Source organism: Monoraphidium neglectum (genome assembly GCF_000611645.1).
Source record: "Monoraphidium neglectum strain SAG 48.87 unplaced genomic scaffold scaffold00354, whole genome shotgun sequence".
Taxonomy (NCBI): domain Eukaryota; kingdom Viridiplantae; phylum Chlorophyta; class Chlorophyceae; order Sphaeropleales; family Selenastraceae; genus Monoraphidium; species Monoraphidium neglectum.
In genome coordinates, this window is record NW_014013274.1 from 1 (window position 1) to 17,811 (window position 17,811).

Genomic DNA, 17,811 nt, shown 5'->3' on the forward strand with positions numbered 1-17,811 from the left:
GGCGGCGCACGCGGCACGGCGTGTCGTGCCGGACAATGCTGAGCCACTGCTTCCAGCCACGGCCTGCATCACACTAGAATCAGGCTGGCACTCCAATTCGCTGTCAAGCCGCTGGCAGGGACGCAGACCTACACTTGCAGCAGGTGTGGGTGAATGTGTGGTGCCCTGTGAACAAGCGCCTGCCCGCTCACCTCCCAAGGCAGCCCCTCCAGCGAAAGCTCATCCACGTCATCCTCATCATCCCCTACGCCGCCCGCTGCCGCTGCCGCCCTCCTGCCCGGCGTCCCGGCGGCCCCCTGCTGCTGCGGCGCGCTCGACGGCCGTTTGGCAGGCGATGCCGACGCGGCGGCGCCCCCGGCTGACGCAGCCTCGTCTTCCGAATCGTCCGAGTCGACGCCGTCCGCCTCCTCGCCGCCGCCCTCTGCGCCGCCGCCATCCGCCGCCGCCGCCGTGGCCTCGCCGCCGAGCGGCGCGTCCTTGTCCGCCGGCCGCGCAGGCGCGAGACCCGCCATCCGGCGCCGCAGCGCAGCGTCCGCGCGCGCGGCGGCGCTGCCGGCCGCGGCCGCGGCGCGCTGCTGCGCCGCATCCTGGCGGTCCGCGGCGGCGTCGAGGGCTTCGTTTAGGCGATCGAGCAGGGCGGAGACGCGCGCGGCGCGCTGCTTCTCGGTCTCGGGTGGAGCCGCGGCCGGGACGACCGGCCGCTGCTGCTCCTGCTGCTGCTGCTGTTCCTGCTGCTGCGACGGCTGCGGCCCCTGTTCCTCGGCCCCCTCCTTTGCAGTTGTGCAGCTGTCCTGCACGCCTGCCTCCTGCTGACCGCCCTTTGTGTCGCCGTCTGCCCTCTCGCCGGCGTCCCCCGCCCCCTCCTGGCCGCCCCCGCCGCCAGCGCTGGCTTCGAGCCGCCGCCGCGCCGCCTCCTCCGCCGCGCGCGCCGCCTTCGCGGCGCGAGCCCGCTCTGCAGCCGCTTTGCGGGCCTGAACCTCCCCCTGCTTCAGTGTTTCCTTCACGCGCTGCGGGGCGCCGTACGCACAATGTGAACGGCCATGTCAGGACTCGCAAGCTTGCATCAAAAGGGCAGTTGATTGGATGCGTCTGATTGTCTCTGCCATGTGGCATGTGGCCGCGGCGGACCATGCGCTTGCCAGTGCTGGTCGAGGACGCGGTCATTAATGCGGCATACGTCCAAAGCTTCAACCTATGAACATAGGCTCAGAGTGACAACCCGAACCAACGCAGCACCCCGACCCCGCAACGCGGTAACAGCGCAGCTCCCGCAAGCAGAAGCCTAGGTGATGCCGCGGCGCACCTTGTTCTTGGTCACTGCCGACGGCGGCTGCCTCTTCCCATTGACGGCCGCGAACGCGCCCACGAGCCCCAGCCGCGCCGCCGCCGCGACCAGCGGCCCCAGCAACACGCCGCGCTGCCTGTCCGGCAGCGACGCGGCGACGTGCAGCAGGTTGTGCTTCCACAGGTCGTCCGTCCCCTCCACGACCAGGGCGACGTCATCGTCCGTCATCGCATCGAGGAGCTTGGCCAGCGCGGCCGGGTGGCTGGCGGCGATCGCGTGCGCGACAGGCGTTCCCGAAGCGTCCTGCGGGTGGTGGGGCGGCTTGTGGTTGGTGATTGATTGATTGCGAGGTTGAAGCGCCGGCAGGCAGGGGCCGGCCCGTCATCACTGGAATGGGAGGTGCGTCGAACACGCAGTGCGAGCGCCTTTGATGTCGATCCCTCATTTTTGGCCGCTCAAAGTCAAAGTTTTGGTGCAAGTGTCGTCTGGGGTTCTCCTGTGGGACCTCGCTGCAACACGTCGCCCCCGAGGCGGCGCTGCCAACCCCTCACCTCCCCCCTTCAGCACCACTGTCCCCCCACACACTTCCGCACCACCGCATCCCTAAACCCCTGCCCGCCTTCCGCCGTCGCTCCCGTGGAACCGCGCCCCCCAGCACCCCTGCGCCCCCACACCCGCACCATCAAACCCCACACCGTGTCACCTGGTCTGCCCATGCTCCTGTACACCGGCAAGCCCGCACCCACATACCCATACTCGCACGTCCTTGCACGCGCAGCCCCGCACCTTTGCGTGCACGCTGAAGCCCAGCCGCACTAGCGTCAGAAGCTCATCCTCCTGCAGCGCGGCAAGCACTCCGTGCGGCAGTTGCAGCCCCGCCGCGCACGGCCGCTCCAGAGACTCCCCCGCGGCCGTCAGCACGACGCTCAGCATTTCGGGCGCCTTCGCCGCCGCCGACGCGGCGAGCAGGCGCGCCTGCGCGGCGGCGTCCCCTTTGAGCGGCCCCGCCGCGCCGGCGCCCGCCGGGCTCAGCAGCAGCTCGACGGCCGCGGCGCGGCCTTCAGCTAGGCAGGCCTCTAGAAAAACGCCGCGGCGCCGCGGGTCCGAGCGGAGCGGCTGCAGCGCGGCCGGCTGGCGGGCCAGCCAGGCGGCGAGGCGGCGCTGGGATGCCAAAGGGAGGTCTGGGTGCAGGGCAGTCGGCAGGTGCTTGGTAGCGACAAACTGCCCCAGGCAGGCGCGAAGGAAGCCGTCCATGCAGGCGGAGCCCAAATCTTGGATCTGGGGGTGTTTGGTGGGTGCAATTTTGATGGTGAGGGGGCGATGGCGCCTAACTGAGGCCCAGGGGTGGCGTGCGTTGTTGCGCTGGGAAGCGGGTGTGTCGGCAGACTGCTGCAGAGCCAGTCAATGCCAGCGGCGGAGGGCTGCACCGTTGACTGATGGCCGGACCAAGCACAAGACGGCAGGTGGAAGGCGAGCAGGCGGGTGTTTTCTAATCAGCCCGTTCATATTCAGGGCCGTGCGCACCTCAACCGCCATCAGCAGCGCCGACTTTGGCCCGTCCCCGCCCGGCAGCGCCGCCTCCGCCGCCGCGGCCCGCGGCGCCTCCGGTGGCGCGGTCAGCTGCAGCGCGCCCGCGAGCCCGACGGCGCCCAGCAGCGTGCGCGCCATATTGGGGGCCTGCAGACGCACGGCCAGATGCAGCACGCTCTCCCCGGCCCCGTTGTACCAAGCCGAGCCGCCCTGGCCCCGCGCCGCGGCCGACGACGCGTCTGCCAGAAACCTGTCGGCCGCCTTCTTGAAAGCGTCCGTCGCCGCCATCTTCGTGACCGCGTTGGCCATCCCGGCAGCCACCGCCTCGTGGGTCGGGGTCGTCGCCCTCGCCGCGCCTCCGCCGCTTCCACCGCCGCTGCCGCCGCCCCGCGGGCGCCGCAGCACGAGCGGGTCGGCGCCGAGCGCCAGGAGCTCCTCCACCATGCCGCCCGCGCGCCGCTGCACCGCCAGCAGCAGCGCGCACACGCCATCCCGCCCAGCCACGAGCGCCTCCGCCCGCACGGCCTCGCGTACGCGGGCAGGGGTGTCGTGCGGCGCCCTCGCGGCCGCCGCGATGGCGGAGACGATCGCGGTGATGGTGCCGGCTGGGGGGTCCTGCTGCAGGATGAGAACCAAGATGGGGACATGCCCATCGCGCGCCGCATCGCGAAGCCATATCCAAGTAGGTGCCTCACGTGCGGCTTTTAGGACCATGCCCCAGCGCTTGGCCCTGTGACAAAGGGCAAGGAGGACGGGAGCCGGCCAACCCAGGGAGACGGGGTGGGGTAGGTATGGCGCATCGCCGCGAAGCGGAGGCACGCGTTTGCTGGCCCTGCGCGGCGGCGAGCGCCCTCGCCCGCCACCGCCCGCCGGTCGCGGCCAGAAGGGCAGCTGGCTGCCTGTGGGTTTGGCCTGGGCAACATTCTCGGGACAGCATGCGACATACACCTGCATCTCATATTTCCACCCCAGCACCACCCCTAAAACTGGCATATAAACGTGCACACATGTGCACGCGTACATGCACACACACATGCACACGCGCATGCGTGCGCGAATGCACGCACGCACGCACGCACGCACGCATGCATACGTACATCACATCCTAGAAAGAGCCTTGGCAGCCCCCAACACGCACTTGATGAGCTCGTGGATGATCAAGTTGTCCTTTTGAGTCAGCGTCGGCCACACTGGGCTGTCGCTGCTGTACTGCAGCAGCTTCAGGGTGCCCAGCGCATCCACGGCCGTCTCGTCGCCGTCTGCGTGCGTGCGCAAATGCCACGATCGTGCACGCAGGGATAAGTGCATGCTTGCACTTTCGCATGAGTGTTTGCGTGGGACATGCGCATGAGTGTTTGCGTGGGACATGCGCATGGCTGCGTCGTCGGCTGCAGCAGGCGTCGCCGCGGGGGTGCATGAAAGTGGCAAGCTGATGCGTGCAGCACAGCAGGCACAGGCGGGCGAGTGCAACCCTGACTCGGGCGGAGGCTGCCTGTTGATGCTCGTGTCCCTCCCCACAACCCCATGGACCACCCCATTGCTGACCCTGTTTGTTCAAACCCAGGCACACAAGGGCAAGCACACCTATGCCACACAGCATCGACGACCCGACATGGGAATACGATGCAATCACATGCAAGCCTGCTTCGCACGCATGCAGGCACTCGAGCGCGCTGCCCACCAAGTGCTGTCAACCAGACGAGATTCATCAGCTGGGTCTCGAGCATATCCCCGCCCCTCGTCCAGTAGAGGGGCGCGTTGCGCGCTGCCCATTTCTGGAACGCGCTCTCCTGGCCGCGCGGGCCCGAGGCGAGCTTGCCCTGCGCCTCGAGCACAGTGACTAAGGCCACCAGCGCGTCTACCGCGCCAGGGTCGGCTCCGGCGGGGGCGGCAGCGCCCGGCGCGCGGACACCGCGGCTCTGCGCCCGCTCCACGGCGCGCACGACCTCCTGGAAGCGGCCGCCATCGTTTTGGGTCAGGAAGCCGCTGCGCATGGCGCGGGTGCGGGCTCAGTCCAAGTGCTAGTGGCGCCGCGCCCATGTGGATTGCAGCACTTGCCGCGCTGACGCGAGCCCGCCCTTTCCAAGGTTCATAGCTGTGAAATGGGCCCTCATGTGCTGTAGAAACTCGGCGAGTGCTGTAGGTTGGGTCTTGGGTGTGGCGAAATATCACTTGGCCAGAAAGTGATGCACACAACAAAGGGCTGGCAAAACACGTTAATTTTATGTAGTCAAAGACGCGCGGCAAACAGATCAGCACATGGCAACTCGTGCTTGTCCAGTGCTCGCCCGTGAAGATCACGGCTGTCTCCCTCGGCAAGCTGGCATGCGCCAAAGGCCAAAGGGTGTCACTTACGATGACTTGCATAGAACTCAATCATAGGCAATTCTCTCCCCGGCGCAGCAACAGCGCGAGCGCTCCGAGGCCACGCCCTTAATGAAATTTGTGATTTGCATGCTCGCCACTGCATTCCCTGCAGATTCGGGCAGCCATGGGTTTGTGGTGCAAATCAAGAAGAAGTAGGGCATCTGTGACGGTTTGTCGGGGCCGGCAGGGGGCATATCGCCTTGAAGGTGGGCAAGTCGCCGGCATGGCGGCCATGCCACTAGGAGTGAGAGCAGGCTCTCCCTGTCTGTTTGACGGAAGCCCCATGCACGCAAAGAGCACAGGGCACCTACGCACCTTAGTAGCTTGCAAACGGGCACACGCACACCATACACGCATACACATGTACGAACCGCCTGCAGACTGGGCCACTTTGACCCTTATGGTGAGCAATGATGCTCACTGCCAGCAGTGCTGGATCATCGTAGAAGCAGCCTGGTACATTACATTGAGGCAGGATGCAAGGGTTTGAGTTGTGCCTGGAAAATCGGGATGCGACGCTTGCAAGATGCCGCAGGCAACTGCCAGGTTCTTGGCATGGACAGAGGCCACGCGGGGGCAGCTCCGGCATCCAGGCTGACCATGACCGTGCTTTGGTGACGCGATCCAAGTCCGCCTTGAACGCCTTGTGAAAAGTGCTGTCTGTCACTGCGCTCAGCGCGCACGACAACCGCAGTGAGCCGCACATCAGAACGCTGCTGATCACCTACCGCCGGGTCGTCAACGGCTCAATCAATGGGACACAGTGAAGTTTGATGCTTTTTAAGGTTGTGATGACATTCTCAGATATTCAGCATCGATGTGTTGGGGTCCGATGCTCGTGCAGGCGAAGGTTTTTGGGGTTGTGCGCGCCCCGTGCGGAGCCGTTCTGTGTTGGCTGCGCGGTTGCTGCATCTGTGTGCTCCAGAATTGATGTATCCGTGTTCACACTCTCCATCTCCCAGAATCCAACACGTGCCGCGCGGTTTATTTTGCTCCGAGGGCTAGCTCTGCACGCGCGCGCGGCAACCCAAGACTCCGTCGCTATTTTTGAGGAGCAACATGTTGACAAGAGCCACTTCTTCGCTAGTCACATCCAGCCATGGAGCCAGCAGGAGGCCCCTGGTGCACTGCCAGGGCAGGGCTGCTACCTGTGTGATCTTCGCCCGCGTTTCCTCTGGCAGTGGCCCCAACCCCAACAACAGAGCAAGTGAACGTAGCAGCACCCAGCAGGGTGGCGGCCGCGGCACGGGGCAGGGACGGGGCGGTGCGGGGCGCGGCGGCGGCGGTGGGGGGCGCGGTGGCAGCAGGAGTGGGCGCGCCGGCATCGGCCTGCGGCGGCTTGCCGGGATTGACACCCTCCCGTCCGGCTTCACATTCGGTGTTGAGCTGGAGCTGGTGTTCCCCGCCAGTGTGGCGCTCACCGACGTGCAGGAGCGCCTGGCCGGCGTCACCTTCGGCGGCCAGCCTTGGCGGTGCGCTGGGACCAACACCGTCTGAGCGGCGCGGAGCGCGCACGCTGGCTGTATATTGCGGGTTTGATTTGCACAAGTAGGCTCATGCAACGTGCTGACCCAAACCGGCAACGCACGGCTAAAGTGTTGCAAACCACACCACACACTCGCACCTACCCGGGCGAAGCGGCCAAGAATGTGAATGCCCAAAAGAGTTTAGGGTTGAAACCCTAAACCCTGAACCCTAAACCCTGAACCGCGCGATTGCCCACAAACACGCGGTCGCTCACAGGCTGAAGAACGACGGCAGCATCCGCTGCACCCGCCTTGACGACGGCTGTGCTAAGGGGGAGGTGGTGTCTCCCATCCTGTGGGGCATCGACGGCATGTCCAGTGTGTTTGAGGCCATGGCGGCGCTCAAGCCGCTGCGGCCTTCTGTTAACACGTCCACGGGCATGCATGTGCATGTAAGTACATGTGCTCGTCAATGGCTGTAAACGTGCACGTGTGTGCATGCGCTGTCAAACATCGTGCAGAGAGGGAGTGTCTGGCAGGCTCTCATGAGTGAAGGCTACATGTGTGGATATTGCGCACGTACGGTCGCCCATAAATTGACCTCGACAAATCACTCTGCACGCATGCTCACCTGCACACGTATAAGTGTGCATGGTTGTTGCAAGTGCACCTGCACAAGAATGCACGTGCAGCACGCACGCACACGCACGCACAAACACACACACACACACACACACAGGTCAAGGCCCCCGGCGCGTGGTCCCTGGCCGCGCTCAAGACGCTCGCGCGCAATGCCGTCGTGCTGGAGGGCGGCCTGGACGCAGTCAACGTGCACTCGCGGCGGGCGAACAACAACTCATACTGCAAGAGCGTGCGGGGCGGCACACGCGAGGCGCGTGTGAGCTTGCAGGGGTTCCGGCCCGTGCTCAACTCCATACAGGCGGCTGACACAGTGGAGAGCTTGGTCTCCGCTGTCAACCCAGGGGACAGGTATGCACGCGTTACAGCAGGCGTGCATACATGCGTGGGTGGATTTGCACGCATCTGAGTATAATTGCCAATCATTTTTCGAGACAATCGCTTTGTTAGGGCCCTGCATGAGCAAGAGCCTCGCCCCCCTTGTGTTGCCAACCAGCTGTGCCCCTGTTGCTGTGTTTGTCCAAGTGTGTGCGCACAGCCATGCAAATACTTGCAGTCACATGTAGACACACAAACCCCTCATACGCAGGTACTACAAGGTCAACTTCCATGCGTTGAGCCGCCATGGCACGGTGGAGTTCCGCTTCCCAGTGCGTCACACTTAGCTTTGCGTCGCGTTTGCAGTCGCGCATGCTGCAAGCCTCGTTGCAGACGCTCGGCGGTGCCACACCCTGCAGGTGCGCACCCTGATTGACACATAATGAGAACCATTCCCCTGCTCCCCCCCATGCACAACACTTTTTGCGGCACGCAGCCCGGCTCCCAGAACGCGGCCAAGATTGTGGGCTACGTGCTGCTCTGCCTGCGCATCGCAGAGCGCTCCGTGGAGTCCCACCGCGCGCGCATCGCTCAGTCGGGCGCTGCATTCGAGAACCTCGCGCGCTTTGCGGGCGCCCGCGACAGCGAGCTGGCGGACTGGCTGCGCCGCCGGCGCGAAGAGCTGGGCGGCGGCCGCAGCAGCGGGGCCGGCGGCGGCTGCGGCTGCGGCGGCGCTGCGCCCGGCCGTGGTGGCGGCTGTGGCTGCGGGGGGCCCGTGCGTGTGTCAGTGTCGCGCTGAGCCGGGCGTCGAATCGGCGCCGTACCCGTTCCCCGGCACCAAGCAACTTCTAGCCCCTACTTGGGTGAGTCACAACCTTCCGAAAGTGTGTAAATAGTGCAGGGGTCAGCTTGCCGCCGGTCCCAATCCCCCAACCAGTCGGTCCCTTGTAGTCTTGAGTAGGTCCCACGTGACACGTCAGACAGACAGCGACTGCCTGCCCCTTGCCTTACCCCGGCCGCCAACATCGCCTCCAGCCTGCCATCAGCGGCCCCAGCCAAGCGGCCCACGGACGTGCCGAGCCTGTTCTGCCTGCCCCCACCCTCTCCCAGATCTGCAAACGCCCCGCCCCCTTGCCTGTGATGCGCGCCGCGTCATCCCAAAGAAAATATACACAACTCCTCAGCGGAAGCACACGAGGTCCTGTCAATGCAGCACCCTTTGAAGCTTGCTGCTGTGGGCCGGTTTTGAGACAGCAACGCCCTGAGCCCACATACAAGGACATCTGACCGAGGCTCTAGAAGCATACTCAACCTGAGTCACGGATTACCACAGCTGCGCGCGAGGGGGATAGCCCCTGCAGACAGGCTGGCTGCTGCCAGCCTTGCCGGGCGTGCAGGTCGGCACGGGCAGGCAAGGAAGCAGCACATGCATGCATGCGCGTCAGAATGGGTGCGGTGCACCCCTAAGTGTCCTCTCCCTCGTCCCCCTCGTCTTCTTCGCTGTCGCCGCTGCTGAGCCCTTCCAAAGGGTCCATCATCGTCCGCCCCCGCACGTTGCGCGCTGCTCCCCCTGCGTTGCCACCGCCGCTGCCTGCACCGCTGCCGCTAGCGCCGCCGCCGGAGGTCGACGCGCCGCCGCCCGCGGCGTCTGGCGCCTTGCGCTTGGCGCCTCGCAGGCCCTCGTTTAGCGCGTCCCTGCGCGGGCGGCCGCGTGAGGGCGCATGCCAATAGCTGTGGGTGTGTGCAACTCACATGCAATCCGACGCGAGACTGCAACCTATAAGTATAAACAGCATCAAGCAAAACACCCAAGACGCGACACAACAATCTCAGCGTCAAGTGAGGCTGTAGCTTCCTGCCTGCCGCTTTATGTGTCTTCAACCCCCTCCCCTCGCAACCCCCATGCAACAGTCCCCCCAAAAGATCATACGGGGGGGGGGGGGGGTTGCGGGGCCACCCACAGGATGGAGGCCTTGGTGCTCTGTGACTCTTGTTCCAGCCGCTCCGCCGCCTGCGCCGCCGTCTCCCGCTTGTCGGCGTCGTCCAGTGTGTCGTGGGTGCCCTTGTGGTTGGTGGCGCCACACCTGGGTTTTTGGAACGAGGGGGTATTGATTCGAGATTCGAGGTGTGGCTTCCTGAAGAGGTCTTGGTGCTGAAACCCGCGGCTGCAGGAAGAGGGCCGTGCTGGTCAGGGGGGAGGCGTTTGCGAGTTGGTCACGAGCGCAACAGGCGGGTGGGAGCGCCCCTGCCAAAGCCTGAAAGTGGCTGGCTGTTGAGCACGGTGAATGGAGCGCAAACGCCACCACCACCGACGTGGTCCGCCACGCCCCCAGTCACAGTCAAACAGTGTGCGAAGGTTCCAGGCGGGCTCACTTGGCTATGCGTATGCGCTGCAGGGGCATGTCGTCGGGCGTGGTGCTCAGGTCGTTCAGGGCCTCAAGCGCCTCCTTGCCCATGTGGACGCGCCCCACCACCTGGGGCGCGCGCGGCGGCGTGATGATATAGAGTTTTTTTTATGTGGTCGCATGACTGGCCAAAGGCCCCCGGGTGGAGTGCAGTTGCACGAGCCCGCCCCAGACACGACGTGGGGGGGGGGGAGGGGGGGCGGCGCTCAGGCATAGCTCAGGCCGCTACCGCCGCCGCCGCCGCCGCGAAGCCCGGCGGGCGTCAAGACTCTCCCCCAATGAGGGAACTTGGCCAGCGGCTGGCGCGGCGCTCGTGCGCGGCCAAGCCCTGACGCCTCGCCTGGTGGCTGGAGTCTAGTGTCAGGCTGCGCCCCATAGACACTGCCACCTCAGTGCCGTCGTTGGAGACCGAGACCGCCCCCAGCTCTGAGTTGCGCAGGTACTTGCTTGAGCGCAGCGCCGGCACCGCAGCCGCGGGGCTGCGCCGCGGCGCGAGACGGCGTTGGGGCGTTGGTGCGGGGCGCGCATGTGTGCTGGTGTGTAGGCGAAACGCGGAACATGAGCATGAACACGTGGCCACTGGGGTTGGCTTCATTATGCCCAAATGGAACGGCAAAAGCAGTGCAAGGCCTGAATTCCCTATGCCTCAACCGAATTGCCTGTCTACACCCGGCAAAGGGCCCTAAATGGCACAGGTGCCTTCCCCAAAGAACCCAAAAACAAGGCCAGCCCAAGTTGTGATGCGCACAATCACCCAGAGACGAGACAAGCTCCAAGCAAACTCCAAGGGAGCATGGCGGCGCCGCCGGCGCACCTCTTGCCCACAAATGCAGCGTAGTGGCGCAGCAGCTTGTGGAAGGTCGCGCCCGAGAGGCTGGCGGTCGCGCCTGGCAGGCAGCGCGTGCGCAGGTGGTTGGCGCCGTTGGGGTGCAGGTCCTCGAACAGCTCGATGACGAGGCGCCCTGTGAGTCGTTGTGACGTCATCAGCCGGGGCGATGACGGCAGCGCAATACGGTCGGATGAGCGCTCAGACCGCGGCGGGGTTGCTGATAATGCAAACACAGCCAGGCGGCTTTGAAGGAAGGGCGTTTTCCGCCGCCCTGCGATCGATTTTAGTACAGAACAATCTGCAGCGTCATCATTGCCACACCCCCCCCCCGGCACCCTGGCTGAGCGCGCCTCCAGCCTCGGCGAATCGCCGTTGGAGCAGGCCCCGCATGCCATGCAGGCAGCGGCGCACCGGCGGGCTTGTTGTCGATCGTGAGATCCCAGAAGACGAAGGGGCGGTGCTGGTCGTGGTCGGGCAGCGACACGTAGCCCGTGTCGCCAGCCGCCTCCCGCTGCTGCCTCTCGATTTCCGGGTGCACGCCCGTCTCTAGGAACTTCTCCTGTGGTTGCAGTGCCGCGACCGCCTTCGCGTCAGGGCCTTCATCAGTGTCAATTGCTTGACGATTGTGTATTGCATAAGATACGAGTGTAGACCCAGCAACCCAGAATGGCGGGGTAGGGTGTACAGGAGGCCGGGGACAATGAAGTGTCACCAAAACGCCGTCACCTCTCCCAAAACGACAGGACGGAAGGGTTCGTCGCCGCTTTTTGGCCATCTCGCTGCATTTTCCCCCTTGCGTTCCCGTTGGCCGCATCGCACCATGTTCTTGCGCATCTCCTTGGCAGACAGCCCAACCTTGGTCTTGCCGCGGATGCCGACCGCATCGCCCTCAAACTTGGTGCCTCCCTTCCCCATGGCCGCTGCTGCTGCTCCTGTTGCTACTGCTACTGCTATTGCTACTGCTGCTGCTGCTGCTGCTGCCACCGCCGCCCGGTGTCGCGTTGCTGCCGCGCCGCGAGCCTCGGGGTGCCTGTCGCGCGTCCTCACTGCCGCTGCTCTTGCGGCCCAGTGTGCCTACAGCACGTCCTACTGGGGTTTGAGCTTGACGTTACTGGGGTCTGAACTTGGGACTACGGGCTGACCTTTCGATCCTGGATGGGTTGCCAAAGTGCAGCTCGGCGCCGCAGCACACGCCAAAGCGCAGCGGCGGAAGGGCAGTGGCAGTCGGTTCGTCGCAGAATGCCTCGCAGATTTTAGGCTACGGTAATTGTAGATGTGTACGGCAGCTGCAACGCGTCGATGGTGGCAGCGAAAGAGTGCCAGATCGGCGAGAACCTGACCAGGCTAGTCGATTCACGGTAAAATGCAAACAAGCTGGCCCAAGTCATAGGAAATCCTGGGCATTTGGCTGCCGGTGCCCTTCAACACCAATACCGTAAGGCGGGTGCCGCCTTGGCGGGTGCCACGTCAACGCAACTGGAAGTGAGCAACCAGTCCCTATGAATCATGTGGGGACTCTTGCTTGCTTCTGCCCATCCAGGACGGAATTATGTCCCTAACTCTCCCCAGAACACATTGTACGAGCTGCAACAGCTGGTCGGCCGCGGCTGACGGTGGTCTTCTCGGCCGCGGTGTTGGTTGTCACCTGCCCTCCTGGTGCGGCGCATGTGGCCGTGCTTGAGCGGCAGCCACGCCAGCCAAACGACGACCAGGGGAGCGCAGCATGGTTGTGAGCCAGCTGCGAAATCTCAACACCCGCTGAGTATATCTGAGCTGGCTCAGGCCCTCCCAAAGTTTGCTCAAGGGTCGCCACACTTACAACGAGATGAACAGCGGGCGAGTTGCTGGTTCGCAGCCATCGATGTGGAAACTGCCCCTCCATAGTCACCATGGTGTACGCAACCAAGATATGGAGGGCAACGCTCAAGAATTGTTTGTGGGAGGGTGGCATTGACATATTGGCTAGCACTAGCTTCAACATCGAAGGGCACCTAGGAATGCGCCCATATGAGCACTCGACAAACAAATACGTGATCCCACGGTTAGGTTGATGACACACGCCGCCGCACCAGCAGGCAGGCAGTCGGCTTGCCGCCCCGGGCAGCAGCTCTGCAATCCCATGAGCAGGGCGCCATCACAATTCTGGGGTTTTGTCAGTGGTGCCAATGCCCATACGGGCAGGCAGGCATTCGCTATGTCTCAAGCTTCAGGGATCCTGTTTCCCAGGTTGGTGATTGTGAACCAGAGGAAGCGTGTTGAAGCGCGTGCGGCCCGCGTCCCCTTGCCATGCACCCAATCCCATTGCCCGATGCGCAAGAAATTCATCAGCTGTTGGCTGGCAAATGATCAGGCATACAGCCGGAGCCTGATGGCCTGATAACGCTCTTCTCCACCTAAAACCCCGATGCCGCAGCCGCACCTCCTAATTGCTGGCGGCTGTTTCCAAAGCGCCCGCCGGCTCTGGTGCACAGGCCACCAGCTTCGGTGGAGCGGCGGCATCGCTGCCGCCCGCCTCCCCAGCGGCCGCCCCGCCCGCCGCTGGCAGAGCAGCGCCGCCGCTGGCGCTTGCAGGGGCTCCGCCGCTGCCGCCGACCGCCGCTGCTGCCAAGAGATCCAACGCGGCCCGCGCCTCCGACCTTGCGAGCGCCGCCACCTCAGCGGCGCGCCGCAGGCCCTCTGTAATGCCCGCCGTCGCCGCCGCGGCAGCGGCAACGCCTGGCTCCCGTGCCAGCGCCTCCACCGCCCACGCCGCCGCGGCGCGCACGTCTTGGCGCCAAACCAGCTGGTCCTCCTCGGCCTCGTCCTCGGGGCTCTGGCGATCTTGACTTTGATCTCGATCTTGATCTTGATCTTGGTCGATCAGATCGTTGCAGCGATCTACGCCGCCGTCTGTGTCGAGACACCAGGCCAGGCCCTCCAGCAGCCCCTCCTGACGCGCGATCTCGGGGCGCGCCCCCGGGCAGCCGCGCGAGATGTCGCAGACGGCGGAGAGCACGGACCCAGTCAGCAGGCGGTTGGGATGGCGGGCGGCGACGACGTGGCAGAGGATGGCGAGGGCGCTGTCTGAGGGGTCCTCCGACAGCTGGGCGGCCATCACCTGCGGGTCCGGGGGATGAACAGAATGCCGGGGTGGTGGCACAGAGCACGTCGCAAGACTCGCGGGCTGTCGATGCAGCCAAGGCATGTGCTGCTGAGTGGTTTCGCCCATACCGCTGTGTGAGACTGGGGCTGTGCGGCTGGCACCTGCTTTCTTGAACCAACAGCTGCGCCGCGTGCAGCTGCTGTTGTGCACTGTAACCATTAGTCGTGTGCTGCCGTGATTACAGCGCTTCACCCCGGGACCGCACCAACGCGGCCCACATGAGTCCCCGTGCTCCAGGGCTTCCAGATACAACAGGGTACACTTGCCCCCCTGGCACGCACTGTCACGCACCTCAGGCGCGAAGCTGCTGCCCGTCGCCCCGTCGCCGCGGCACAGGTCCCCGACCGCCATGGCGCTGACCGCGGCGGCGTCCTCGTCGGCTTCGAACGCGGCGGTCCGCTTCAGCAGCGCCAGCACGATTTTGGGGCTGGTTGCGACCTGGATCCAGGGGGCAGTGGGTTGGGCGGGTGGCGTATGGGCACAGGATCTTGTGCTGCCTCTAATTGCTGTATAGGACTGGTGTCTTGCACCATGCGCGGGGAGGGCAATGAGGATCCCCAGCAGCGCTGGGCCCATGTGCCTGCGTTTTGTCATGGAAAAAAAAACTGCTTCGGCAACGTGTGCCAGGAGCGCTGTATATGCACCACGCCTCGCCGGTCAAACTGCCCCGCCCCACATGGGCGGCCGCCGCGCAGCCACCTGGCGATGGCCGCCGCGCATGCACGTGTCGGCTTCGCCTGCTTCGCGCAGCTGCAAACCCACCTGCGCGCGCCGCGGGGCGCTCTGCCAGATCAGCGTGTGCACCAGCACCACCGGCTGCGCGCCCCCGACGCCGTCGCGGATGAGTGCAGCCAGCAGCGCCAGCTCGTCTTGCCCAAGGGCGGCGGACGCCGACGCATTGGTCTGCTCCGTCACGTCTGACCACGCCTGCTCCAGCTGCGCCCCCTCGTGCGCGCCGCTGCCGATCAGCTTCGCTAGGCGCCTCACCGCACTGGCGAGGGCGGCGCTCGCGCCGCCGCACGCGCGCGGCGCGGCGAGTGGGAGGTTGGGGCGCGACAGCCGCATTGCTGTGCAGCAAGACGGAGCGCGCCGCACTGCGGGGCCGACGGGTGTGACCTCAGGCTTGCGGGTGCAGGTACAAGGCAGTGATGTGTCTGTGAACAATTTGTCATACAATCAGATGCTAAGAAGATTTGCGAGGCTCCCAGGTCCGGGATCACCGGCCGCTCTGCCCGTGTGCACAGATCAATATTGCAGTGTTGAAGAATAAGATGAGGGTGAGTGCGGGCTCAAAGAAATCTATGGTAACGCGCGAACGCCTTGGTGCATTCATCACTCGGTGCTGCGTTGTTTGGACGTGCTGTCCAGCTGCCTCCCCTGGGAATCCGTATGGCGCTCCTGATGGGCTAGGCACTAACACCTGCAGCTGGCGCCTGCTCTCCAGGAAGCCGGTATGTTGAGTACTGGCATGCCTGGCACCTATTCAGACGTTAAATGTGATATTGACGGGATGGCAACCTTGGGCGCTTGACCATCGGGCCAGAAGTCAACACACTGCGGCAAGCACTTGTGGCGACTGGTGGCGGCTCATCTCAGATGAAGCCCTGTGGTTTTGATTCCTCTGTGGGCTACATAGCTCATCTGCAAGTTGATAAATGGCTGCTATTGCGTGTGATTTCCGTTGCAATAAGAACATGGCTGGATTCAATCTGGATGGCTGATCCACCAGCAGGGGGTTGCTTGGCCAGAACAAGAAGCTGCGGCCCTTCGGCCCTCAACTGAAGATAACCAACTTTTTCATATTTCTGCAGCAGGCAAAACATTGTTTCAAAGGCCGCACTCTGCACTGTCAGCCAGTGAGTCATGACGGATAAGCCAGCGCAGCTGTTGACACGTGACACCCTGCTTCGTCTGAGAACCGGCACTGAAGCAAGATTCACGTAATTGTTCAAATGACTTTACACACGGGTGTGGTACATTGCATCCGCCCATGGTGTGTGCTAAAATTGCTGCAATTGCACATGAATGCAAGCAGTGCTGTAAAAGAGGCTCACAGAATAGTTGGACCCGCCATCCGCAATGCATTGCACTACGCCTGGACAATCTTGTCCTCGGCTCAATGTGACGTCTGCACCCCCCAGACAGAAGAAGCAGCCAGGATCAGCTGTCCTACTGAAGCAATTTTATTCTTGCCAAGCACCAAGTGCTGAAGAATGGGCCCCTTAATCTCAATGTTTTCTGGCAAAAGAGCAGGCAAGCGCCGGTAAAGCTGCCGGCGTGCGCCTGCCCAGGCGCGACCAACAAGCTGCCCCTGGAGAAATCATACGCCAAGGCGTCCAGGCAATGCAATTTAGACCTGAGTGTCTAGCTTTGGTGCGAACCTGCGCCTCCAGCCTGGAAACCGCTAGCAGGCACAACACACGCACGTGGCAGGGCCTGGCCGGGCACGCTCGGGCACCAAATCGGCAAAGCCGGCTGGTAAAGAAGGGCGGTCAACACACATCTGTGCGTCTCGATGTTTGAAAAATGTACCTGCAAACAAACGCAGTCGCAACGTTTGCATTCTAACAACAGCATTTGCTTCGTCCACTGCACACAGCGACGCCACCGCCCGGGCTGCCGGGTGCCTTGCCTTGGCTGCTGCACACCGTTGCTTGAGGCTACTCGCCAGTACCTCCCGCTGCAGCGGCCGCCGCAGCAACCCCCGCCTGCTTGGCTGCCAGCGCTGTTGACTCAAACATGAGATCGCATGCAGCGGCGTCAAACCCCTGGCGCAGATGGCCCTCTCCCAACTCATCGGTCAGCAGGTGGGAGAACTGCGGGAGCGGGAGGCGCTCCACCAACGCCAGATAGGAGCCTGGAACCAGGAAGGGCTGCACATGCATGGAAGGCACAAAGGCGCGAGAAGCAGGGGCGGGTTGACGCCGCGCAGGGTCGTGCAGTTTTTGGCGGAGGTGTCAGGCTTCGCACTTCTTGAAATCAAAGACATCTGTTAATGGTTGATGTGAATTCCAAGCATCCTGGACAGCTTGCTGGACACAGCAGGTGAGGCATGCATACTTCCAGTGCGCCAGCAGGCGCCCCACCTCGCGCTCTCCTGCAAACCAGAATTCGATGAGGTCCGCCACCGTCGCTGACTGCAGCAGCAGGCCGTCCTCCGATGCCCTTACTACGGCGCCGCCCTCCTCGTTGAGGGCGAAGCCCCGTGACTGCAGGCGCGCAATGGCGCCAGCCAGGCCGCCGCCGCCGCCGTCGCCGGGGTGGGGGGCGGCGAGGCGGTGGCAGGCAAGGGCCATGCAGGCAGGGGTGTAGCCGTTGACCAGCACCCTATGATCGTTGATTGGTTGACGGCAGTTGGAGTTTGAGGCAAGGTTGAGTTGGCAATTCGAGGAAATGTTGCAGTATTGCCAGGTGTCCTGTATGCCATCCAGGTACACACATCATGCTGATGAGGCAGTGCATAAATCCGCCATTGCGCCTCCAACCTTCAGGACACCCGCCTGCCAGCGACAATCGGCCAGCAGGCAAAGCTACCATCGCAATCACCGATGGGCCAAGCACCACGGATCTGGGTGCACCGCAAAAATTGACACCACCAGGTATCCATAGAACCAAGCCAGGGGCTAACCAAGGGAAGCCATGGACTCACCATGCGGCATACTCGCTCTCCTGCAAGAGTGCCGCATACTCATCCCATGTTGGCGTGACATCACCCCACGGCAGCGCCTTAGTCAGCGCTGCTGCCCAGGCCGCAGACGGGCCGAAGGTAGGGAAGCCGGCGGCGTGGCGTCGAATTGTGGCCTGTGCAGTTTGGGACAGACGTGACACCT

General features: G+C 63.9%; 4 protein-coding genes across 4 annotated transcripts; 1 reads left to right on the plus strand and 3 right to left on the minus strand.

Moving 5' to 3' along the window:
• Nucleotides 1-68: 68 nt before the first annotated feature.
• On the minus strand, nt 69-4,123 carry MNEG_2958 (hypothetical protein; the record flags this gene model as incomplete). Its single annotated transcript, XM_014048561.1, has 6 exons — nt 69-128; nt 192-1,007; nt 1,304-1,588; nt 2,072-2,563; nt 2,810-3,545; nt 3,954-4,123. 6 exons carry the CDS (start codon nt 4,121-4,123, stop codon nt 69-71), a joined length of 2,559 nt encoding a protein of 852 aa, XP_013904015.1.
• Nucleotides 4,124-6,241: 2,118 nt separating this feature from the next.
• On the plus strand, nt 6,242-8,404 carry MNEG_2959 (hypothetical protein; the record flags this gene model as incomplete). The annotated part of the gene is made up of 5 exons (XM_014048562.1): nt 6,242-6,654; nt 6,926-7,100; nt 7,388-7,638; nt 7,877-7,937; nt 8,102-8,404. The coding sequence occupies 5 exons, from the start codon at nt 6,242-6,244 to the stop codon at nt 8,402-8,404; spliced, it is 1,203 nt and encodes a 400-aa protein (XP_013904016.1).
• A 664-nt stretch (nt 8,405-9,068) lies between these two features.
• On the minus strand, nt 9,069-11,754 carry MNEG_2960 (hypothetical protein; the record flags this gene model as incomplete). Its single annotated transcript, XM_014048563.1, has 7 exons — nt 9,069-9,300; nt 9,567-9,689; nt 9,979-10,079; nt 10,399-10,489; nt 10,825-10,972; nt 11,251-11,398; nt 11,659-11,754. 7 exons carry the CDS (start codon nt 11,752-11,754, stop codon nt 9,069-9,071), a joined length of 939 nt encoding a protein of 312 aa, XP_013904017.1.
• A 1,507-nt stretch (nt 11,755-13,261) lies between these two features.
• Nucleotides 13,262-15,046, minus strand: MNEG_2961 (hypothetical protein; the record flags this gene model as incomplete). The annotated part of the gene is made up of 3 exons (XM_014048564.1): nt 13,262-13,936; nt 14,273-14,419; nt 14,744-15,046. 3 exons carry the CDS (start codon nt 15,044-15,046, stop codon nt 13,262-13,264), a joined length of 1,125 nt encoding a protein of 374 aa, XP_013904018.1.
• Nucleotides 15,047-17,811: the final 2,765 nt, after the last annotated feature.